Raw genomic sequence first — 25405 nt, 5'->3', positions numbered from 1 at the left:
CTATGATAAGGAAGCTGCAAGATGCCTTGTGGCCTTTATTTCATGGTCATTGCTTCTTATTATCGCTTTGACTTTTGTTGCAGGCATGTGCTTTGTACAACAATTGGTGGCCAATGCTAACAGGTACTAGAATGTGGGATATTTGGCACGATGTCGATTACCTATTCTTGATAATTGCCTTCTTCATATGACACTGATATCTTGGAATTCTCCTGCCAGATTAACAGTTAAGCATGTTGTCTCAAAAGATGAGTGTCTGCACTGATCTGCAAACATCAATGCCTTTCGTTAGTGTCTGACGATCATACGACTGCATTGTCTGCTTGCAGTAATAATGTATGTGGTTCTACCTATGCCCTTAATTTTTTTGGCTGGCTCGGATACTTCATCTCTCTTCTCCGAATCTTAAAGTGGGTAAGGTTTTTTTTTTTTTTTTTTTTCCTTCCGCACTGTTTCTCTGATGAGATGCTTTTATTCAAGTTCATTTATATGGATTTTTTGGCCTTATTTGGTTTTCATGAACAATGTGGCAACAGCTGGGCAGATGTGACTAAATTCTTATCCGGGGCTTCAGCTGTTGGTAGCATAGCAATACCAATCATCTTAAAGCATGCTGGAGTAATTGGCTGGGAGGCAATGGCAACGGAGCTCTCATCCTTTTTCACATTTGTTCTAGCAATCGTGTGTTTCATTGGAACGAGCGAAGATGATGGTTATAGCATCCTTTGAACGCTACTCTCTTTAAAAAATTTAACTTTTCCATTGTGCGGAAACGTAGAAGTTGCCTTTTTCTTGATTGCTGAGCATTGCCTCTCATTTTGTGCTTTGTAAATACAAGAGTGGTTATTTTTTCAGTGAATGAATACCTGAGTTGCACATTAAACAATCTCGCCATTAAGGTCATATACCGCATCAGACACCACACTTGCTGTCAGTGTCAAATGTACAAGGTTGCAGAATTTCTGAAGGAACGATAGCCATAATATCAAAGATACTCCTGAAGGTAGGCAATTTGTAACCATGGAACAGAAGTTGACCAGAATGTTGTATTACAAACACATCAGTGTTCATTGGGAGCCAAGACAAAGCATGGAAACCTTTCAATGTTTTGGTTCCACCAAGAACATTACAAGCAAAAAGATCCATCTACCTTTAACAAATAAGGATTGAACTGTGTCCTCTTTATGCTTAATTCTTTTTTCTGTTTCAACCAAGTTTAGCTGAATATTGAGAATACATATCTTCATGAACCATCATGTAACTACAATGACACCAAGAAGATAGCACCAGCTACCACTACTTAAGTGCAAGTCTAGACACTACATTTGGAATATGTACTAGAGAAATGATGACAATTGATAGCTTATACTACACTTATTAGCATGATAACATTTTAAAGTATCTACAATCAGTTGCAGCAAATTTGAACTATGAACTTCTAGGAGCAAATGCTATTTAATCCACTTTAACCACAACAAGCAAAACTGCTGCATTCCCACTATCATTAAAAAAAAATGGACTACTTTTTCCTCATTATGGCGGAAAGTACATACTTTTCATCACTTTCAACCATATAGCGAAACCTAGCAATATTGACCTTGTATTTCTTTTCTGTGACAACAATGGTTCATTCGTCATTAAGCAATCCAATAAACACTTGCCATCATAACTTTGCCAAAGAAGAAGAAGAAGAGGAAGAGAGGAGGGGGGGGGGGGGGGGGGGTGGGGGGGGGGGGGGGGGGGGGGGGGGCGGGGGGGGGGGGGGGAGGGAAACATGATTGACAAACCAAGTAAAATCTGAAAACTTAATGTTGTAATAATCACGCCCTCTATGCGTTGTTCCATAGCTGAATTTTCCAAATAAACAGGCAACTACACACCCTCTATGCCTTTTTTTTTCTTAATATCTGGCAAACATTGTTGTCATCCATTCTACTTTTCAAATCAGTCATTGAAAACTTCTACTTGGTACTTAATATTAACCAAAAGCTTCTAAAGTCTCCCTTCCCTCACAATATAGAATCCAAATCATAGAGTCAAATGTAAAAAATGAATGCAATTGCTTCAATTTTATTTGACAAACAAACCAAGCAAATGTAAAAGTAACTTAAAAAGCATGAAGAGTTTAGGCTCAAAGCTTTCTCTGCCCACATACATTTCAACATGACCTGATAAATGCTCTACATGGTACACCAATTCATATAAGCTCATCCTTATTGACATAAACATAGTTATACACTTACATACACAATACACGAACACATACACTCCCCATCCTCCATCCCCCTCGCAACCCTGCCAGTGCAATCACAGACACAAACACAGAGCAGATATAAACTACTAGACAGAGATAAACTATAAAAGCCAAGTTCTTACCTTGTAAAACAAGATAAAAGGACTCCAACAAATCTACAGCTTCTCCACTCTGTCAAGTCCGGTTAATAACAGGGAAAATTTCAAGAAAAGGGCATGCTTGGAACCTTATTTGACAGAGAAAGCACAATGTTCAGCTATCTATAGAAGGCCTTCATGCGTGAAATGTATTTTCGTGTACACATACTAGTACATTTATCACCGTATATACACAATAACCAATCTATCACAATTCACAACAAATTAACTTCTTTCCTCTTCCTTCTCATGTTTTCAAGCCAATAGTACCCAAATTTGGACCTAACCAAAAAAAAAGGAAAAACCAAGTGCAGTAAAGGTCTTTATCATATTCTAATCAATGTGTCAAACAGAGCTAAATTACAGAGAAACTTCAAAAATGAAAGAGAAAAAAAGATACAAGCTTTTTTGTATCTTTAACATAGATAAAAACCCAAATGAGACTGAAGAAACTCTACTCAGGATTGGGATTTAATCCTCCTCACCATTTCCTCAAAAGCTAAGCTGAAAATTCTCAATTTCCTTTTCGCCAATTATTTTTTCCGTCAAAAGACTACGCGAAATTGAGGGGCGTCGGAGCCTTGAGCCGGCAGAATCTCCCAGCGGCAAGGTTCGAGCTCGTCGGAAACAGGGCAGAAGCCGGCGAGGGTGACCTTATCGGCAGAAGCGGCAACGGAACCGAATTCGAAAACGGTGATATCAGCTGGTGGTGGGCCGGGCCGTCGGACCTCCACTGCTCCGTTCATGCCTGGAACTTCAGAAGCGGATTGGGTTTTAACCGGTTCGGGTTTTTGGGTCGCGGGTTTGGAGTTGGTATCGTTTTTGGTTCCCTTGAACCATGAAAAAATACCCATTGGTGGAGAATCAGTTATGTTGCTGACAAAAGGAACTAGTTTGAACTTCCGGAGAGAGTGGGTGCAGGGGTTCTAGGCATTCCAGTTTTATTCGAGGAAGAAATCAAGAAAGAGGATAGCTTTCATTGAGGGCAAAATGACGAGAATGCCATTTAATTTTTTGTTACTAGTATCATATTCTGCCATTTTCAATGTTATTTCCCTGTATAATAAACCAAGGAAAATCTGATGCATTTTTTTATTTTTTTATTTTTCTCTATCTGGTTTGGAAAAATGGATCTAGAAAGCTACATATTTTTGGATTCTGTGGCAAGTTATTCATGTAGTATGATGGATGGATTTGCATTTTGGTAACCTCTTTTCCTACTTTTTCAAAATTTTTGGATTAAAGTTTTATGTTAACTTTTATAGTGTTTAGTTCAAAATTTTATATTCTTATTGTTCCTTTATTAAATAGTATATAATTTTGCAACATAGAGTATGGATGGAAAAAAATTAGTAATTAGGTTCATTGAGCATTATAAGTAAATATTTAAAACTAATGATGGTGCAAAGGATGTGATAAATTGATAACTTAATTTGCAAAAATAAATTTAAACGAGGTTACAAAAAGTTAAAATAAATGGATTATAACTTTGGGTTATCCAATTTATTTTTTGACTTATCCATTTATACCCATTTAATTAGATGAGTATAAATGGGTTGATTTACTTATACCAATTACTTATTTTAACCAAATCAAACCCGCCCAAATCACCCATTTTGACACCTCTAGACATAAGTCACCCTTTATTTGTTTAGTATTTTTTTTCTCTTACATACGCAGCTAAAAGTTGATGAGCTTCTTAAATCCTATTTTTATGCTCCTAAAAAATTGGCAAACCTTTAGAAATAAATCAAAATTGGGATCAGACCCTTTTGTTATCTAAAGAAAAACAGGCAATCTAGTGAAAAGAAGATTGTCATTCTCAAATTTCGCACAATGCTATATGCATTGCAATCTTTATGCAGACTTATGGCCAAATTGATTCCTGTACTTAGTTATCATTGAGCTCATGATCTCGCAAGCGCTTATTTGGGGAGGTAGGTAAGAATGCTACATTTGCCGAAGTTAAAATTAAAGAAAAACAGTTTAAAAATACATTAACAAAATGCAGCATATGAACAAGATGATGATGCAATGCACCATACTACACGTAGTGGAGAAGATAGAAAACTTCAGAAACTTCTCAGAAAAATAGAAGAAGAAGAGAAAGTAGGAATGGCAACGGGGCGGGGTTGGGGCGGGGGACCCCTCCCCGCCCCCGCCCCGTTGCCTATTAATTCCCCCTGACCCCCACTCCGTCCCCCGCCTCCCGCCCCCTCGTTCCGCCCGCCTTGCCCCGCTTCTCCCGCGGGGTTAATAAAATTTTATTATATAATTTTATTATAGTTAAATTTAATAAATAATCAAGTACTAAATATATCAACACATCACAAAATTATTATTCATTGTAATTTTACAATTGAAACTCATAAAAATAATGAAACAGAAGTTATTTGAATACAATCCAATATGATGAAATAAATATAACTAAAATAGTCAAGTTTTTTCACTTTTAGTACAAATACAATCACTAATTCATTATTGTGGTTTGTACTTTTTTGAGAAAAAAGTGTTATTCTATTAAGTGTAATTAGAAATTTAGTATAAATGTATTAGTAAATTTAGTATAACTAATTAATAAATTCTATTAGTAGACATGTATAATTATTCATATAATTGATAATATCAATTATATTACATAAACTAATATACATTATATAATACATCTAACTAATAATATCATTATCATAAGTTTATAACTAATTAATTTACTTATTATATATAAATTATATTTATTTTTTTTGCGGGTGGCGGGCGGGGGACCCCCGGCCCCGACAGCCCCCGCGGGCCGGGTGCCTGCGTTGCCATCCCTAAGAGAAAGCAGTATCGTCAACAACAGGGAGGGAAAGCAAACAAAGAGAAAGGAAAGCCACGGGATGCTGCTAGTGCTAGGCAAGAATTGTTTTCTTCTGCTTCCCCCATAGCCGGCGGATTCTCCATCTACCATCATCTGTATAGAAACCAATGACAATTTCAGGAATGTATGCCATTCTTCTGTAATCTTCACTGTCTTCCTCCTGATTCTTCACCTTCTCTATCAGTCGAGAACTCATCTTATACAAACCCAGCTCTTGAAGATGGGTCAAGTGCTGAATTCCCGAGGGTAAGTCCTCTAGTAATGGAAGTTGCTCCAGAACTAGTCTTCGGAGATTTGGGCACACACCCTCCTCCACTGTCATCCATCTCAACCCTTCCATTCTCCTTAACCACAATTGTTTCAGCTTTAGGAACCCTCCAGCCTTGAAACTCAACCTTTCTCCCTGGTAAGATCCACAGAAACTAATTTCACCCAAATTGGGCAAATGCTGGAGGAATTCAATCGGATCCTCCTCAGCCCTTAACCCGCTCCAGTTCATAACTATTTTTACCAAGTTTTGAAGATGAGTTGTCCATACTGGCATCATTTCTAAGCGGCCATACATAATTAGCACACGAAGAGATTGAAGAAACGAACAAGAAGAAGAAGAAGAAAGAGAATGTTGATGATGATTTAGATCGATTATCTCAGAATCATCACCTTTTCCAACTGAAGCAACACTTAATTGCCGAAGGCTGGTGAGGTTGACAAGGGAGGAGCAGAGATCCTTTCCATCTTCTCTTCTCAATTGTGTAATATATAACTCTCTTAATTGGGTCAATTTTCCTATCTCTTTAACTATTATAGACCCGCTGCTTGCATCTATGGTGTTTAACCTTTGTAGAGCCAGAAGCCCTCCCAATTTTGACGGACCTTTAAACCCATGAAATCTATAATCATCATCTGAGGGATCAACTGGTTGGAATGCTATGAGATACCGAAGCTTTAGCAGCTTTAGGATTTCCACGGGTAATTCCCTAACTCCAGTGTTCGCCAAATTCAGATATTCCAAATGTTGAAGCTTTCCAATAGCTTTTGGGACTCTTTCCACTTTTGTATCACATAGGCTCAGGTATGTGAGATGCAACAAGTTGAAAACCTCATTTGGTGTTTCCTCTATCTCTTCACCTCCCAATTCCAATATCTTTAGCAACTTACTACTCCTTAAAACTTCAGATAGGAAAGTTTTGGATAGTAATGGGTTGGTGGAACTAACTATGATGAATGATCGAAGGTGTTCAAAGGAATAAAATTGTCTTTGTTGGTGGTATTGGATGTTGCTACTGTTACTACTACTATGGACTACTAGACGGCGTACTTTCTCAGATGGCCACGTCATTGGTTGTCCAATAGTAACTGTCACCATGTTTTGTTTCCTTGACTTGATGAGAATAACTTCTCTCATTAAGTCATGGATTCGACATGCGTAGGGTGATCCTTCATAAAACATTTCAGTTACTTGAATTAGGCTTCTATTGACGAGTTCACTGAGATAACCCCTGGCTACATCTTCAATACTCATTCCCTCTCTCCATTCTACAAATCTTTCAGAAAGCCAGAATAATCTCAGTGTTCAGCAGTCTATTAGATAATCCTCCGGATAAATGCTTAAATACAACAGACAGGGTTTGAGATGCGAAGGTAGATCATTGTAACTCAGAGAAAGTATTCTTTTAACTCTCTCTAGCTTACCGGTGCCTTCTAATTCACCCCCAAGACTCTGTTGAATCATCTTCCATTCATCTATTCTGCTCGCGTCCTTCGAAGCCAAGAGCCCACCGATCGCAAGAATCGCCAAAGGCAAACCCTCACATTTGTCCAATACAGCTTTTGCAACATCCATCAGGTGATAGGGGCAATTTCCTTTAAAGATCTTGTTACAAAATAGGGTCCACGAATCTACAATTGATAGTGGCTCCATTTTGTAGACATAATCTTGAGATTCTATGCAAGAGGCAGAGGCTACATCGGCTTTTCGTGTTGTCAGCATGACGCGATTGCCGTAGTTACTCTCAGGCAGTGCAAATTTGATTTCATTCCAAAATTCCACGTCCCACACGTCATCGAACACAATTGCATACCTTCCAGCTTGTTGAAGAAAATCTTTGACAATTTTTTTCAAATCAATGGTAGATATAGACTCGATGAATTGTGGGACTGATTTGTTCAATTCCTTGTGCAACTGCCAAATCAAGTCTCTCAGCAGCTTCGGAAAGTCGCATGTTTGAGAGACGGTTACCCAGGCACGAACTGGGAAATTCTTTCTAACATCTGGATCTTCATGGACCTTTTTGACTAGGGTAGTTTTCCCTAGGCCAGCCATACCAACCACTGAAATAACTTTGAGTTGGTGATCGTGCCCCTCGAGAAGCTTAGAAATCAGATGTTGTTTGGGCTGGTCAATGCCAACCAATTTTGCTTCCTCCACTAGAAGTGCATCATCCCTGCTATAGCGCCATGAGTCGTTCATGGTTGAAGATCCAGTGACACGGTCATCGATGCCAAATTCAACTTGGTATCTCTGACGTCCTTCTGAAATATTTTTGATCCTGGACTTTATGCTTTGAATTTCGCTGGCAACCTGATGACGAGCTCGCAAGCTCTTAATGGCTTTGAGAATTCTCTGCAGAGAGCCACAGAATCCATGATGTCTGTAGCCAGCAAAGCGAAGGACAAATTCATCGAGAACATCTTCAATATCATAAGCGGCTTCGCGCACTTGGTTGATCCATTCTTGGAGCCTGGGATTAGAGATGTCAATATGGGTGACTTGGACGGATTTGGATCGGGTAAAATGGGTAATAGGTATAAGTGAGTCAATTCATTTATACCCATTTAATTAGATGGGTATAAATGAGTAAGTCAAAAAATGAATTGGGTAACCCAATTACCCATTTATAACCTATTTATTTTAACTTTTGTAAACTCATTTAAATTCTTTTTTGCAAACTAAGTCATGAATTTATACCGCTCTTTGTACCCATCATTAGTTTTAAATATTTACTTATAATGCTCAATAAGTCTAATTATCAATTTTTTTTCCATTGATACTCTATATCGCAAAATTACATATTATTTAATAATTTAATAATAAGAATATAAAAATTTAAACTAAGTACTATAAAAATTAATATAAAAACTTAATCCAAAAATTTTGAACCCCTAACATTTTTTTCATATATAAATTTAAATTTTCATTTTAGAAAGATAAGAAAAAAAGCTAAAACTTATCATAAATTAGTGATGCTGAAAAATGAGTAAGTTAACAAACTAAGAGAAAATAAAATAATAAGATAAACCAACAAATAATAATAATAATGAAACAAAAGTAATTAACATCATGACAAAATGAAAAATCTAAAAAAAAAATGAGAGGGGAAAGAGAAGAAACTTGGGGGAAGAGAATTCTAAATGAGTTAATTGGGTTTGATGAGTTATCCAATAATATCCATTTATTAAATGAGTATTATTAAGTAACCCATTTATACTCATATAAAAAAATTTAAGATATCCATACCCCTCTATTCATAGACGGATATGAATAAATTTAGTTAAGTGCCACCTATACCTGGGATCATCATCTTCTTTTGGTTCAGCCACTTTGAGGAAAGCTCTCATATGCCCCAACTCATCCTTGATGAGTTGGACCTCTTGTCGAAGCCCTCCCAATAGGCTTCCCTCCTCTCGGAGTAAGGTTGCGAGATGATCTGACACAAAAGAGACAACAGTTTCTGCCATTTGTATTGTTTTTTGTTTTTTTTCAAGAAGAAGGAGGAGGAGGCTGGGTTTTTGCTGCTTTTTATATGGTTATGAGTAGAAGAATGGTTTTAACTTCATCTATTTTTTGGTGCCTGAGAAGGATTTATTATATAGGAAGGAAGACCTTGATGGGGATCAGGTTGATTCCATCGGAAGTAATGCTCTTTTTCTACCTTCCTTGTTCCCCGTGGTTTGGAATTTGTAGAAAGAAAGTTGAAATGATTTATTCTTTCTTCACTTCCGGAAATTAGTATCACGGTGAGAGCTGAAGCACCACTTTAGGAATAAATCAGCCCTTAAGAGTAAGAAAAGAGATAAACAAACATGGCATTATTCTTCTTGTCCTTTTTATTCTTACGTCAAGTCTTAGCTATATCATCTTCAAAGGCTCTCAAATATAAGAAGCACATTCTAATTGAGTCTCTATTGGAGCCAAGTCTGCCTTTCCATATTGTACTACAAAAGTATGAGGAAACAAATTCAGTAGCAGGTTATTTGTCCTTTGTGTCTTTTCAGCATTTTCATTTCGTCTTGCAACATTTGCCGCAGGACAAGTTTGCAATGAATCTACTTCACAGAAAGCAAGAATTTTTCTTCTTACTTCAACTCTTCTGTTATCCTCTTTGACTGCTTCCGAAGGAAAGAATACACTTTCTCAATTAATCTCTGTTATTCTGTATCAGCGTGACATTGCTTATACCTGGTGCTAAGTATTGTTGCTTATGATATTTGATATGCATAAATTTTCATTTTCACCAGATAGAATATTGTAAGTGAGAACTAACAGGAATTTGAAGCAGCTTAATTCAAAAAATAAAACTAGTCCGTGCTTCAAAAAATCCAGTTCAATTTCTGAGTTACCCCAACATAAAGAAGAAAATAATCATGGACTGTCGAAACAATTATGGTTTGCAACTCAAGGAAAGAAGCCCTCTTAATTCTGATGGAACTTTAATAAGTAACACCCATTATCAGGATTAAAACAACCAGACAAGACGAATTTTTTCCAGATTTAAGGATTTCCATCGGTAACACCCTGGCAATAGTATCACCCATATCTAGATATTCTAAATTCTGAAGCTCTCAAATGCATTTGGGATTGTTTTTAACTTTTTGTTCCCCTTCATTTGGGATTTCTTTAAATTCGCATCTCCAAAATCCAAAGCCTTGATTAACTTTCCTGATAAGAGAACAGATTTTGGAGAGTGACTCCATGGACCAATACCCCATACATGTTTGTATGCAGTGTGTTTTCACTAAGAGCACGCCCTATTTCAGTTTTAGTTTCTTCAGGGCCGCTTAAAGTTTTGTACCAGCTTGCTGATCTTGATAAAATTTTCTGGGTATATAAGGAAAACTTGACAATCCAAACCAGTAATTTTATGAACTGTTCCAGAGAGATCACGTTGAAAATCCATTTGGAATTGCTATAAATTCACACCTCCAAAATTACAACACTAATCAAGAGAACAGATAAGGAGGCTTTTTAACTAGCGACTCCATGATCCAAACCTTTGTGTGTTTGTGTCTAAAGTTTTCTCCAGCAGCATGCTCTATTTCAGTAAAAGTTTTTTAACTGCCACTTAAAGATTCATACCAACTTGCTGATCTTGAAAACTATTTCTTGTGGTATAAGAACTTAACAATCCAAACCAGTGATCTCAAGGTATTTACTAGAGATACCTTGTAATTTCTCAAATTTACTTGGTGAGTGAAAGATGCTTATTGGCACTCTATCTGACTCAATAACAAATGGCTCTTACACCAACACAACACATTCCTAAAAGTTATGCATATCATCTTACTCTATAAAATGTATTTTCCATATGAAAATCATTCCTGAATACAGACATCCACTAACTCCATCTGACACATTAGTGATTGGCTTCTTGCACTACAACTGACACTCACAACTAAGACTAAGCTTACAAGGTCTCTGTATATCTGAAAGAGTCCAGTTACAGTTCAATGTAGTTTCATATCAAAATCATTCTTCAAAAAAACCCCATTCAAAATACTATCTAACAGCATTTTAAAGTTTCATCTAAGTACGTTGACCTGTATCTTAGTATCTAATATCTAACAGCATCTTGTGTCATTGCTTCATTTATTGGTGCTTCTAGCTTCCAGTTACATTCATTCACATTATGTGCATCCATACCATCACTTAGCTTGTACCTTCAAGGCATTATATCCACAGAAAAAAAAAGAAATTAAAAAAAGTATATAAACAGTTTCCACACAGATTAAGTATATTCACAACAATTTATGCATCCTGCAACGGACTCAATTGAGTAGTTTTAGCACACTTAAAATTCAGTAAGATCAGCACTCATACAAACCATTCCATAGTTCACCTTCTTCTTTCTTCTTTTTTTGTTTTGTTTTTACCCATCCCTTCACCCTTCCCACCTCTAATTGTCATGCCCAAAATTTGAACCCTAAACCTGGCAGTGGGAAGTATTATAAGAGCCCTCCCCTGCCCCCGTGTTTCTTTCATTTCATCCTTCAATCTGCATAATAATGCCCTGAACTTACTGCATGATGCATTTACATTTTATAGCAAGACACCAGGTCATATCCCCAGAATTACTCTGTGGCATGCCAGTTTGAAAAGCTCCCATGAAATGGCCACAGCATCATTTCGTAGAGGAATATCACAACTTCAGCATCGAACATTGAACACATCATTGGACAGACCACATGAACAGTTGACAAAGACCTCTTAACAATTCAAACAAGTAAAAAGTAAGTTGCAAAATAGACACTTAGATCATTTGCGAACAGTAAAACATAGCTTTATTGATAACACATTGATTCATACAAATTACAAGATTCCAATGAATATCCAAAAATTAATAACTTATCAACACTCTCGTCTACCATAAAACGTATTGGTAACAGGTTTCTAGAATGGACTCAAATCCAAATCCAGCATTGAAAGAGTGTTCATCAATCTCTATCCTTAAAATTTTTAAAGTGTATCACTCTGTAATACAAAATTTTTACCTTCTCAAGGCAGCCAGAATTCGATTGCCACTCTTATCTAAGCCTCACTAGAAGCAGTCTTAGAACTCCTGAAATCCTTCTTCAATTCTGCCACTCTTTTCATACAAGCCGCCTTCGTTTTCCCCGGCACAGCAGCTGCAATCTTCTCCCACCTCATTGCTACATCCTTAGGAAAGGCTTTTAGAGCATTAAGCAATGCTAAATCCTCCCCAGCATTCCATCCACTACTGTCTCCCTTCGCTTCAACGCTCTGCAATCCTCCAACATGACTCTCATTTCCCCCCTCGATTCGCCTATCCACCGGCTTCCTATCCTTCAAAAACTTCTTATAACTATCCTCGTCACTCACTTTTTTTTCCCCCATTTCCTTTGATCTCTTTATCACACTCTCTACGCTATGCCTGCCCTTAAAACCCTCAGTTACCGCCTCCCAACGTCCCGGCTTCCCTACCGGATGCTTCCCCATCAACTTCTTCAACAACTCATCATCCCCCGCATCCCACTGCACCTCCTCATTCACAACCTTACCCTTGCTCTTCTCAAATTTTGCAACCGACCCATTTCCATTCACCGAAAACCCATTTTGTTCCACCGCTTCCCAGCCGTAATCCGGCCTGGTTGACCCGGATCCATTTCCTGACCCGTCTTGTTTCCTTGTAGATTTTACTGACCTTTTACCGCTTCTTTTGCTAACCTCATCAGATATTTCGGTTTCCTTTGTGGGTTCGGGTAGGGGTGGACCAAGGCCGACCCGGATGTCGCCGGCCGTGAGGGAGAGGGGAGCAAATGGGCCGACGAGGAGGGAAACAGAGAACCATATGAAGAGGGATTGGAAGGGATCTGAGGTGAAGTAGAGGAATGACAGAGCGAGGAGAAGTGCAGAGAGAGTGAGAGAAATGAGGAAAGTGGGTTTACGGAGAGATGGGGGATCTTGGGACGATTGGGCGGGTTCGGGTGTAGGCTTCGATTGGAGGACGAATCTGGGTCGGGCATCTTCGTCTAAGAACTCCATGGTCAAATCTCAAAACCGAAAAGCCGTCTCCTCAAACCACAGAAAACGTGGAAGCTCTGAAAGAGATCTACCGCCCTTTACCGTTTGCATAAGTTGCTAGAAGGGAACGCTTTCGCATCTTTGGACAAAGAGGAAAGCGGTCTCTGCTTCTCACGTCTTTACCTTAGGTGGTCTCTCCTTTTTCACTTATTCCACTTTAATTTTGCAAGTGACCAGCATTTTTTCTTCTCTTTTTTTTTTTTGGATGTGGTAACCACTAACCAGCTATGTAATATTTCATCTAATGCATGTTTTACTTAATTCTTCTATTTAATTTTTAAAAAAATAGTGAATTTAAAAATTTGAAAATATTGCATTCAAAAATTCAACCTTAAACTTGAAGAACAAATCATAACTTGTGTCCTAATATTCGTCATATTTGAATAAATGATTTAATTCTCACTTTTTCACTACGTGGCCTTCTATTCATGTAGGATGATGATGTATTAAAAGTCAAGTAGATTATTTGGGATAATTTTTTGCAAAAAAATATTATAGTACTGTTTTGACTTTTGATACAATGTATGTAAGATAAAAATGTGGTTAAAAAATGTGTTGATGATGCAAGTAAATAAAATTTGACAAATAAATGCTATCTTTACAAACTACAAAACATTCTAAACCTTTTGAATGAAGGATGAAGTCTTGTAAAAAAGAGAATGTGAAATTTTGTTATTCTCTTCATAACTCGCTAAAATAGAGCAAGGAGTAAAATTGAAACTCAATAGACAGTAAAAAACGGTATGCCGCAAATATGCCATGATATATAAGAAGCTGTTGGTTAACTGTTGAAATGCTGCTTATCATGTCAATACCTGCAAATGTTCAGTAGCCTTTATGAAGAGGCCTGCCAAGCTAACTTCAAAATTTCTGATCCTTATATCAGTTGAAAAACATTTTATATTGAGCTTAGAATTTCATAACCAACAGATCATGGATTCTTCATATATCCACAATATACATGCTTTCAAAAGCTTAATGTGGCATCTACGATCCACAGTTGTGAAAATTTCAGCAAGTTTTGTACATTTTCAGTCCTTTACTCCTCACTTGTCAATCCACTTTTAAGTAGCCATCCAAGAGTGACAATACATGAAACCTGTAATTAAACAAAATTAACCAATGCTAACATTTTCTTTTTGCAAAATTAAGAAACAGCATCTTGTTTTTGTACTTATTTTGGGAGAGGAAGGGATGAATGTTCCATCTGAGAGAATGCCTATGTAAACCAGAGACTACTACCTGAATGCATGTAGTATCAAACCAGTAAAAGCTATTTATTCCTTGAGCTTCAGGCACCCTGCAAGGCACAACATGGTCTGCATCAGCTGAGTAGGATAACAGATAAGATGTGGCATCAAAAACTTTTAAGAGCATGACTAGTTCAGTCAACTCATAATTTTCAAGGCAAGTAAAACTATAGTTGTACAATCCAATGCAGAGTTCTCTTTACTTTGTTTTCAGGGGAAAAAGAAAAGAAAAGAAAAGGCCAAATCAACCTTGTAACAGGTAAAGATTATATATTTCCAATGTCATAGTCATTTAATCACCAATTTCACTTCAATAAATTCCATATCTAGTTTTTACCTGTTCATTTGCTGAGGAGAAAATGGTTTTGACTGATTCAAAAACAGCTTCAACAGGCCTTGCAGCATCCACCTGCCAATTGAGAACTTGGTTGTTGCTGCTGCAGGAACCAAAACAGTCATTTGTTCATAAACTCGCGAAGATGAAAGATTGCTTACCTTCCGTACCTTCCCCTTTGAAGCATAATAATTAACCAGAGGCAGAGTGGACTCTTGAAAAACTCGAAAGCGTTTCTTTATTGTTTCAATGTTATCATCTTCTCTTCCCTAAGATTTTGAGTGCTGTCAAATGCGATCCTTTCTTTGTCCACAATAAGGAAGAAACCTACATTTTGTAAAAGCACTAAACAGAAACCATGAGCATGTCAACTTGGCTTACACAAACCTAACCTGGTTTCTGGATAGAAGGCGCTTTGTCATCTCCTCTTCTGGACAATCAAGAAACAGTATGAAATCTGGTTCAATCTTTGTCTACAGAAAAGAAGAGTCAAATTCAAAGTCAATCTTTTAAGTGTGGCTTTGACAAAGTGATGGTTTCGCCAGAAGCCCAGTACACTGAGATTAGGTGAATACAAGTTTAAATTGGAAGGAGGATGTATTGTGTTCAAAACTCAAACTTTCAGTTGAAAAATATACTTACAAGTTTCTCAAACGTTCTAACATTCTCTTCATCTCTGGGGAAGCCATCTAGAAGAAATTTGTCATTGTCAGTTTCTTGCATAGCTTTTTGAATAAGCCTAACCGTTATATCAGATGGAACAAGTTTTCCCTCATTCATCATGTTCTGGATCATGGTGCTGCAGAATCAATAAGGACATGATGACAGTATGAAGTCAGAGAGTAAGAACTATTCCAACCATAACCATAATCTAACAAAAATTCTACATCAGATCCATTTCAACTACATAATATCATGCCAATGTTTGTATAGTCAATACCATGGAATCAAACATTGTTCAACTGATACTTCGTGCTCAATATTCTGAGAAATAAAATTGTAAGACCAATAAATCAAGGGAAAAGCAAGACTATATACCCATGCTCTGAGCCAGCTTTGATTTCTTTCCTGAGAAGCTCACCCGAACTAAGGTGGCTATAACCAAATTGTTCAACAATTTTGGCACACACAGTCCCTTTTCCACTTCCTGGACCACCTGTTAGATGCATCATCCAAAGCCATCCCACCGTAAGAAAGAATAAAAGAAGTGATACAAGTATATTGAGAAAGGTCACAGATTGACAATTACAAGGTCAGAAACACTAAAATTATTGATCAAAAGGAAAACCATATTCATGTGAGGTTGTTAGGGTTATTGCAAAGGAAAATTGAAGAGAAAAGGCAAAAGAAACTCGGATGCTGACACATAGGTGGATGCATATCGTTACCGAACTTGGCAACCAAATATCTAAAAACAAAAACAGGTCTTTAATTAACAACTTCAGGTGCCATGAAAATGAAACACAGCCACATCAAGGAATGATAAAAAATACTTCCTTTTCTGCCAAACAGAGGGTTTCAGAAAAGGACGGAGCAACTAAAACTCGTTGACTCAACTAAGCCAAAAGAACTAAAGGCACTATGAAGCCATTCTCTGAAATAAATGAATTTTGTGCGGTGCAGATTACTAGCTTCTTTTATCATTCACTCCTCTTGCTAATAAAAGATATAAAAGCCTTGCAGGTGTTCCTTCCACTCACAAGCAGCAAATTTTGTTCCATGCGGTCCATACGACAAGAAAGGCAAACTTGATGAGACAATTTTCCAAGATGATTTTGAAATTATTTGGCAGTTTATCTGTTTGATTGAAATCTGTGTCAACATGTCTTTTGCTCAACTTTCTTGAGTTTCTTGGACCTGTGTCCTCTGTTATCTGGAGGAAAGACAATAAGTAGAGATCCACCTTCAAGATATGTTGAAAAAGCTGTGTACAATTCATGAGTTTAATTAATCAGAACAGAAGTAGTCTATTTTGACTGAAGAATTGGATCAGAAGACACTTCCTGTGGATTTAAATATAACTAAGTGGAATATGCCAGTTTAAATGCTCATATAGGTTAGGAACAGGAGCAGAGAATCAACCCCAAATGCTCACCCAAGACAAAAACAACTTTGACCTTCTTCTGTTTTGGCAACCTTCCATCATGCTCCTCCTGTATTATGAAATCCTTTCATTGATCAGACTGAATATGATCCCTGCTGATTCTAGCTATATAAACTAAACATTAGCAAGCAAAACCATATCTACTGAGGCAATTCATCAAGTTAAAGCTCTGCACAAGTCCAGTAGTGCTTACCTTTCAATCCAATCACCCATTACCTAGATGTTGTGTGGAGATAGTATTCAGATGGAGCAAATCAAACATGTAATTGTCCAGAATTAAGAACATAATTCTTTAGCTGGCTCCTTAAACTGCCTATAAATTTAACCTAGAAAATCATGTCTAGAACAGATCAACTTTTTAAATCACCATGCACTAGGCTTGCTCATTTCAAAATCATGGGCAAACAAAAAGCAGTATATGTCTACCTCGTTGGCAAAACCCATAATAGATTTTAGGAGAGCACAACAATTTCCCATTGAGGTAAGCTCCTACAAAGTCAAAAACAAAATTTAACCCAAATATATTACCTTATAATCAGGCGATAATATCCTTCTGAAACATATTTATTTCAGCAAATATGCAATTGCCGGTACTGAAAATTAAAAAACAAAATCCAAACCGCCCTTTAATCAAAGCTAAAAACAATCATATAGCACTAGGAGGATGAACAGCTAAAACTAGATGTCACTTTCATATGCCTTGCGAACAAGAAACAAGAACGTACCATTCCAAACTAAAGCACTGATTTCATGCAGTCAAACAGTCTAAGCAGCATAGAAAATTCTAGTGATTAAGATCAGAAAAAACAATAGATGTAAATGGGGAGAAGAGAAAGGTACCCGGTACAGTTGTGGTAGTTGCTGGAAGCTAGGAAGTTAGCAAGAGACAGAGAAGAACCGAGAAACGTAACAGTAAGAGTAATGGAGTAGCAGTACTTAGTAAGCTACTGAAATGGAATAAGTTATTCTATGCGTTAAAACTACGATGCTCTGTCTTTTTGGAAGGTTGATACAATTTTAAATACTACTAATCAACTTTTGTACCATTTTAATTTTACTCGACGAAAAGAATAATTAGTGCCACAAGAAACTTTGCATTGTGAATTTCGCATTTTCCATCGCCATTTTGGATCCCATTTGGAAAGGTATATTTAGTTCTTCTTGAAAAAAAAAATATTGCACCCAAGTTATTTGTGCACTTTTTAGCTCAAAGTAGCCCAATTCAAGTCTGCCTAAGTGCCAAATGTGGAGCAAAAGAATTATAGTGACTTTTTTTTTTTTTGTAAGTGATTTAGCACATTGCTTTGTAAGATTTGATTTTGTCTTTACACATTTGAGTGGCAGAAATTGATTAGCCAGTTCAAATATGAAAAATTTACCTTGTTAAGTTGACAACAGGTTAATCATGCTTGATAAAAGTACCTTCGAGAATGTTTTATCAAGAAATCAAATGAAGTTTCAACAAAATGTTTGTATAGTATATTTTTCTATGTTTGGTTCTACCTCAATGAGATAATTAATAGTATAAGAAATTTACACAATGGAAAAAAAAAAATGCTGCAGTGGCTTAATTTGGATTCCACTAATCTTCTTAACCATATTTCCGTAGAATTTTAAACATATTTTCGAATCAACATTTTTTGTACTACATTAATAAAAAAAAAAGTTTCAATAAAAGTTTTATAAAGACACTTCAAAACATCTAATTGATGAAAGATCATTTTAATTCATGACCTATAATAATCTGGCCAAGTTAAAAGCACAAATTTAACAGTTCGAACCACAGGTTAAACATGAATAGTGATGCTCGAAATAGCTCCATTTGGATCAGCTATTTTGGGGAGTATTTTTGAAAAATTTTACTGTAACAATATATATGAAAAATTTTTATAATAAAAACTTTTTGAAATTTTTGAGTTATTGTTTATTATTTTGTTATTGTTTTTAAAAAACTTGTTTTGAAAAAAGGACCAATCCAAAAGGAGCCGTAGGTATAAGAAATTTACATAATTTAAAAAAAATACTGCAATGGCTTAATTTGGATTCCACTATTCACTATAAACGTATTGCCAAAGAACTTTAAATATAATCTCCAATCAACATTTTCTGTACTACATTAATCAAAAAAGAAGTTTCAATTTATGAAAGATCATTTCAATTCATGACCTATAATAATCTGGCCAAGCTAAAAGCATCTATAAGAGTTCAAACCAAAGTTTTTTTTTTTTTCATTTTCGGAACGACTTTTTTAAAATTATTTTGACAAGAGTGCGGGGTGTAAACTGATGAAGTAAGCATCATTATACCGAAATTTAACTGTAAAACACCAAACTATACAATCCCTATCTGATCTTGCCGCCAAATCTTGGACAGAAAAAGATGACCGTTAGGCTCAGAGCCGCCAGAAATTCAATCGACCTTTCCTCAAGAACCCTTGAAAAGTTCATCAAAACCCAGAGAAATCTTGCCAGGCCAACTCCAAAACTCTGGTCTGATACCGATAAACGAGGCCCCAGCCATCTAGACCATGATGGGGTGCAGATTTTAGATCTTAGCCACCCCATCCTGCATTTTAGACTCTATCAGTCCTAATCTCTATCATTTCAACCAAATATATACCCAACTCGTTGTCTCGGGCCTCATTCAACATCCCCTTGCTTCCGGCAGAGCAATTAAAAAGCTCTGTTCTTCTGAGTCTACACTTCCTTGTGCCATTAAAATATTTGATAATCTTGAATACCCAGATGCTTTTCTATTTAATACTATAATTAGAGGATACGTGAGATTCAATGACCCAAAAAAGGCATTGGCTTTTTACTATAATGGAATGGTTAAAAATTGCGTCTTTCAGAATAATTATACTTTTCCTATATTAGTTAAAGCTTGTGCTGATATGGGTTTGTTAGAAGAAGGGATAAAGATTCATTGTTGTGTCGTGAAATGTGGGTTTGAGTTGGATTTGTTTGTTAGGAATGCTCTGATTCATATGTATTCTGTTTGTTTAAAAATTTGGGATGCAAGGAAGGTATTTGATATATGTTCTGAGTCAGATTTGGTAACATGGAACACTATGATTGATGGGTATGTGAAGAATGGAGAACTGGGTTTTGCAAGGCAGATTTTCGATGGGATGCACGAAAGGGATGTTTTTAGTTGGAATTCAATGATTACAGGGTATGTAGGGGTTGGGGATATGGTGGCGGCAAAGGAGTTGTTTGAGGAGATGCCTTCTCGTGATGGTGTTTCTTGGAATTGTATGATTGATGGCTATGCCAGGTCTGGAAATAAAGATGGAGCGAGGATGTTGTTTGATCAAATGGATTGCCGGAATATGGTTTCTTGGACTTCTATGTTGGCTCTTTATGTGAGGTTGAAGGACTATTCTGAGTGTTTGAGATTGTTTGATGAGATGATGGTGGAAGGAGATGTTCAGCCGAATGAGGCTATACTTGTAAGTGTTCTGATCTCTTGTGGACATCTGGGAAGGCTTGATCGAGGTCAATGGATTCATTCTTATATAAAAGGTAGTGAACGAATCAAGCCAGATGTGTTGCTTATGACAACTCTCTTGACAATGTTTGCAAAATGTGGGGCTATGGATTTGGCAAAGTTGATCTTTGATGAGATGCCAGAGAGAAGTGTTGTATCATGGAATTCTATGATTATGGGATATGGGAGGCAAGGGCATGGAGAAAAAGCTCTTGAAATGTTCATGGAGATGGAAAAGTGTGGACTGATGCCAAATGATGCCACTTTTACATGCATCCTAAGTGCATGTAATCATACTGGGATGGTGTTAGAGGGCTGGTGGTACTTCGATATAATGCATAGAGTTTACAATATAGAGCCCAAAATTGAGCACTATGGTTGCATGGTTGATCTCTTTGGCCGGGCTGGCTTGGTGCATGATTGTGAAGAACTTGTCAAGACAATTCCCGTGCAAGCAGGAACAGCTCTGTGGGGGTCTGTACTTTCAGCGTGCAGGACCTACTCCAGACTAGAACTTGGACAGATTGTTGCAAAGCGATTAATTGATATGGAACCAGGGGATATTGGGCCATACGTGTTATTGTCCAACATATATGCCACAGAAGGGAGATGGGACGATGTGGAGAATGTAAGAAAGTTGATGAAAGAAAAGGGCACAGAAAAGGAAGCTGGGTCTAGCCTTGTGCACTTGATGGATTTACAATCAGATATGTCTCAGAAAACTAGATCAGCCCACAAGAGAAGCATGGTTTACTCTATGTTGAGTGAAATGGGTGCTCAATTGAAGTTGTCATGCAGACAATAGAACAGGAAGAGGAATATATATTCTTTGTGGAAGAAATTATCAAAATTGGTTATTCGGAGATCAAATTCATGAATAGAAGCATTAAACCAATACAAAACTCCCTGCTAGAGAAGATTGAGTTCAGGAAATTACATATTTGAGGCAAAGGGAAAACATTTGATGATTCTTTTTTAAACCAAAGATTTCGCTCAGCATATGCAAAAAATCAGAACGTGTTCGTGTTAATATTGAGTTGCGATTATTTGAGACGTAAGCATGCTAGGCAACACTGAAGAGGTAAAAAGTTGACCTGAATACCAATTATCTACCAGATATCCTAGCCCGGCTTCTGAATTGAAGGTGATGGTATGACTTTTCGTGGTTCATCGCTTGCATAGACAATAGGGTGATTTCCTAAGTTATGATTGCCCAACTTCATCGTGGAATACTTTTGATCTCTCAGTTTATGAATTAGCATTGGCATTCAAGTATTCAAGGCCGTTGCTGCCCAGGTGAGATATAGTTCATAAATATGCATCACTTCTGTAAATTCACAAAAGTTGTTCAGTTTGTTCAGAAGTAACATGAAATGCTGTATATTGACAGATACAATCAACATCTTGTCTATCAGAGATATGAAGCTTTGAAAGCTTTATGAGTAAATGTTGAAAGAAAAATAATTATGTCTTGCATCCAATTTATTCATATGCAATCAATTCTTTTGACATAGAAGGAGGATACAATTAGTCCATAGTCTATGGTAGAGAATTACTACAAACCTATAATTCTTCTCATGGTTACTTTGACTAGTGAGCAGTAATGGAATGACTACATGTAGAACTCCAACTTCTTGCACCATCTCCTGACTAAAATTGGATAGGAACCGAATAAAAAATAAAGCACAAGAACACCGAGGACTTATTGACCGTAGAATGACAACATTCAGTTTCTTTGGCTAAGCATTTACTTGTACTCCTGAGTCATATGTGTCTCCAGGTTTCCAATTTCCTGGTATGTTGTTGACTGGAACTACCCATGTCTGATCTTCATCATTGGCACTAAATAGCATCCTTATCGATAAAGGCCCACTTGGCGGCGAGGTGGTCGTCCATACTGCTCCATGAGTCCTATCCAAGAGTTTACAAACAAAGTTTTGTGTCTGCACAAAGAAAAATGTGCGTTTATAAGTTAAGCACGCTTCTGAACTATAGTCAAGGAGTCTAGGTAGTGTGCTCTTACCCAGACTGATTAATTAATCTTGTGACACTCAAAGTCGGTGAAACAAAACTATTCTTGTTTTACGGATAATTTGACAATATCTTTCATAAACTTGGTCTATGGATAATGAGTAGGTTCCAGTATCAAAGGGGAAAAAGCATTGTATGGTACCTCACAGAGCTGCACAGCTGTAATGTCCATCTTTCCTTGCTGGTACAATATTTCAAAAGCTAGATAATAAGGGTTATTGCTGCTCTCATCGATCTTGAATGTAATATTTTTGTTAGGATAGCTACATGAGACCCTGTTCAAAGAGAGACAGAGAGATTCATTTAGTTCACAGAGGTTTTGCATTGTTCTCTATGGAGGATATAATGAAGTTTTGTGTTTTCATGGACTTGCTTAATTACTATATGGAATAAATCGATGATAAACCCAAGGAAACGAACATATAGTTCCTGCAGATGCTCTCCTCTCAGTCATATGAAAGTTCAGTTTGTGAGCTTCTAACTTCTAAATCATCTGTTAGTAGTTGAATCTAGAAGCTTTCTTGATGACCATGAAGCATATCTTGTAGTTTTTTTGTTCATATGTAACTCTAACCTTCTATATTCAATGTCAACAATTCCAAGTGCCAGTAGAGAGGCTGCTGCATCTGTGCTCTGTGCCATCTGACTAAAGGCTCGCTGGCTGAGAATGAAGTCAGTTCGATCACTGATTCCATGGTCAGTTATGACTACAGTTACTCCTTTATCCAGGCAATAATAACTGTTAGTGCACCTTACCTGTTAGCAGCATGATAGAGTCATTAGAGACATAAATATAGATACAAGCATATGAAATTGTTTAACATTCTAATGACATGTATAATACCTGATAGCAAGCACCACATCCTACACCCCCTCGATATAGTTCTGATGCAGCCGAAACGTCACCGCCGTTGAGTGTTGCTCCAAACTTACCAAAGCCACATTCCCCAACTGCAATCATGTTAAGCACGATATTAAGCATGAATTCATGTCATCTAAAATTGCAAAGCAAGCAAGACAACACGCTTTCATGCTCATGTTTATAAATTTGTATATGTAGCTTGATCCTGACCTTCTGTTCCTTTTTGGTCAGAATTTGGGTAATAACCTGCCCGAGAATGGATAAAACAATCAGGACAGGTCTCAGACTTTCCAAGACTCTGCATGAAAAGGAAACATGCAACAAAGATCAAGAGCCATCTCAGGGGTGCCATTATAGGAGTAAGTTGCAGATGCAGGGTAGAGGGATGCAAATGAAACAAGAAGTTGGTTGCAGAGGAAGTGGGTGATGAGTTCTGCTGTATTTATAGAGCTAAACAAGCAAATTGCCTCCAGTTCGGTAAAATCTATGACTTTGACGTTCTGTTCTAGTTCGATTTGAATTAATGAATTCTGTCAAGTTTGTACCCAGCAACTTTCTTAGACCACTTTCTGACCTTCCATAGTTTATAATTTTTCAAGGCTGCAGTCTGGAATCTGCAAAGACTCACTTTTCTTTCTTTCTCATGGTGTCATTCTTCATTTTTCCATATGTTCGAAGAATCAAAACCACTAAAAAACAACAGATTTGGATTTCATTTGAAAGTACTATCACGTTAGAGTTAGACAACCACTTTTGTCTATTCAGCAAGAAGCTAAAGTGTTCTATTTGGAGAAGAAAACAGTCTCTTTCTACTGTTTGGTGAGCTACCACAATAGTGGAGTATCTTTTTGCACGCAGCAGATTCAGAGAATTAACGCTTGGGAAGAAAAGAATTCCAATGAAACTTGTTATTCAGCTGAAATGGACATGGCCAGGAGAGGCAACAACATACTTTTCCTTCCTAAAACATCAAATTAGTGACTGTAATTTGTGCTTAATTATGTTGATTTGGTATCAATGATGTAGGCCCGTATAGGCTAATGAGATCAGAGAAGACTAATTAATCCACAAGATTAGACAAATATATAATCCACTCAACACATCATCCATGACATGGAAAGCATATTCAGGTAGGATCCTACCTAGTTTTTGTAAACTTGGGTTGCTGCCAGGAACTTACCATCCAAGAAATTAAATGCTGTTTCCGAGACAACACAATCAAGCCCAGGAGCTATCAGAAAGAGACAAAAAAAAATCATGTCCAACTTTACAGAGAATTCAATTCGCAGACAAATAAAGCAGAGGTGATTGCAAACTTCATTAGAAGGAAGTGGAACTGATGATAACTTCCAATACACGAGTTACATCAGAACTCTCTGTTACCAAAATAAACTTTTCTGAGTGCAGAGAATCAACTTTTTTATACAAAATTAAGACCAAATACGATGATCAAAAACCATGAAAAAAAATGAAAGAGTCTAGATTAAAGATTTACACCCATAGAAACTATCAGAACTTAACAGAAACCCCCAGCTCTCCCATAAAAAGATGGAACAAAAAAGACCATGCATACTAATAAATTAACCAGTTCCAGTAACACCCAAGTCCTCCTTGCCATCATCCTTGCCAGCACCAAAAACAGGACCTCCCTTGCCCACAGGATCCTCTACTTTCTCCTGAATTTTATCAACCTCAACATAGCCCTCATCCTCCTTGGAATAAAGGTCGGTTCTGGGCTTGTTCTCTCCTCCATCTTTTGATTCATACGTTGTAGCCGTAAAGGACTCCTTTGGTTGTGCTCCTTGTGCCCCTGACATCCTTAATTTCACCTTATTTTAGAACAACCTTAAATCTCTCTACCTATGTTCAATAATTTTTTGTATTCCTTGGCACTGGTACCTAATTGATGGGGTTTCCCTTTTTTCTTGTTTTTTTCCTTAAAATCCATCTAGGAGATCCTAGGATGAACAACAACTTTTATGTGCTTCGGATTTTGATCCCTTTGTGCCACGTTTCATGTTGCTAGTTTGTGTTGTGCATGCATGAGGGAGCGATGTTAGATGTGTTACACGTCCACAACCTTTGTATTTTACGTGTTACATGCTCATCCGTGCTACGTGCAGACTGTTTTGCAAAGGTTTCGGCCTACATGAAACTAGCAAGTGCTCAACAATTCTACACAGAATCATACAAAGTTGTCCAAGGGCGATTTTCACATCATATATACATATAATAAAGTCGTATTCTCATTCTTATCTATTCATGTTT

At 37.1% G+C, this 25405-nt stretch overlaps 7 protein-coding genes and 1 pseudogene across 8 annotated transcripts; 2 read left to right on the top strand and 6 right to left on the bottom strand.

The window, feature by feature from the left end:
• Nucleotides 1-85: 85 nt before the first annotated feature.
• On the top strand, nt 86-766 carry LOC113779970 (vacuolar protein sorting-associated protein 55 homolog). Its single transcript, XM_027325775.1, has 3 exons — nt 86-123; nt 330-410; nt 537-766. The coding sequence occupies exons 1-3, from the start codon at nt 86-88 to the stop codon at nt 727-729; spliced, it is 312 nt and encodes a 103-aa protein (XP_027181576.1). The 3' UTR covers nt 730-766.
• Nucleotides 767-2608: 1842 nt separating this feature from the next.
• On the bottom strand, nt 2609-3290 carry LOC113779969. Its single transcript, XM_027325774.1, has one exon. The coding sequence runs from the start codon at nt 3243-3245 to the stop codon at nt 2937-2939; it is 309 nt and encodes a 102-aa protein (XP_027181575.1). The 5' UTR covers nt 3246-3290; the 3' UTR covers nt 2609-2936.
• Nucleotides 3291-5279: 1989 nt separating this feature from the next.
• On the bottom strand, nt 5280-8986 carry LOC113779488 (disease resistance protein RPM1-like). The gene is made up of 3 exons (XM_027325073.1): nt 8817-8986; nt 6941-7989; nt 5280-6784 (listed from the first exon to the last, which is right to left on the bottom strand). Exons 1-3 carry the CDS (start codon nt 8984-8986, stop codon nt 5280-5282), a joined length of 2724 nt encoding a protein of 907 aa, XP_027180874.1.
• A 2146-nt stretch (nt 8987-11132) lies between these two features.
• Nucleotides 11133-13136, bottom strand: LOC113779965 (transcription factor MAMYB-like). Of its 2 annotated transcripts, none has more exons than XM_027325769.1 (2): nt 12017-13136; nt 11133-11185 (listed from the first exon to the last, which is right to left on the bottom strand). In XM_027325769.1, exon 1 carries the CDS (start codon nt 13026-13028, stop codon nt 12054-12056), a length of 975 nt encoding a protein of 324 aa, XP_027181570.1. In that variant the 5' UTR covers nt 13029-13136; the 3' UTR covers nt 11133-11185; nt 12017-12053. The 2 variants fall into 2 exon arrangements, with proteins under 2 accessions (XP_027181570.1, XP_027181571.1); XM_027325770.1 differs by lacking the exon at nt 11133-11185 and adding an exon at nt 11713-11731.
• Nucleotides 13137-14018: 882 nt separating this feature from the next.
• Nucleotides 14019-17670, bottom strand: LOC113779968 (UMP-CMP kinase 3-like). The gene is made up of 10 exons (XM_027325773.1): nt 17596-17670; nt 17182-17244; nt 16747-16804; nt 15690-15807; nt 15294-15450; nt 15044-15124; nt 14813-14920; nt 14655-14726; nt 14310-14367; nt 14019-14166 (listed from the first exon to the last, which is right to left on the bottom strand). Exons 2-9 carry the CDS (start codon nt 17230-17232, stop codon nt 14359-14361), a joined length of 654 nt encoding a protein of 217 aa, XP_027181574.1. The 5' UTR covers nt 17233-17244; nt 17596-17670; the 3' UTR covers nt 14019-14166; nt 14310-14358.
• A 1464-nt stretch (nt 17671-19134) lies between these two features.
• On the top strand, nt 19135-21521 carry LOC113779964 (annotated as a pseudogene).
• Nucleotides 21522-21693: 172 nt separating this feature from the next.
• LOC113779966 (expansin-like B1) lies at nt 21694-23794 on the bottom strand. The gene is made up of 5 exons (XM_027325771.1): nt 23348-23794; nt 23120-23226; nt 22850-23031; nt 22418-22550; nt 21694-22187 (listed from the first exon to the last, which is right to left on the bottom strand). Exons 1-5 carry the CDS (start codon nt 23487-23489, stop codon nt 21984-21986), a joined length of 768 nt encoding a protein of 255 aa, XP_027181572.1. The 5' UTR covers nt 23490-23794; the 3' UTR covers nt 21694-21983.
• Nucleotides 23795-24717: 923 nt separating this feature from the next.
• Nucleotides 24718-25019, bottom strand: LOC113779186. Its single transcript, XM_027324682.1, has one exon. It carries the CDS (start codon nt 24952-24954, stop codon nt 24718-24720), a length of 237 nt encoding a protein of 78 aa, XP_027180483.1. The 5' UTR covers nt 24955-25019.
• Between the last annotated feature and the right edge of the window lie 386 nt (nt 25020-25405).

Source organism: Coffea eugenioides, chromosome 8, assembly GCF_003713205.1.
Source record: "Coffea eugenioides isolate CCC68of chromosome 8, Ceug_1.0, whole genome shotgun sequence".
Lineage (NCBI taxonomy): Eukaryota > Viridiplantae > Streptophyta > Magnoliopsida > Gentianales > Rubiaceae > Coffea > Coffea eugenioides.
Note: the sequence above shows the minus strand (reverse complement) of the source record. Positions and strands in the feature narration are given on the sequence as shown.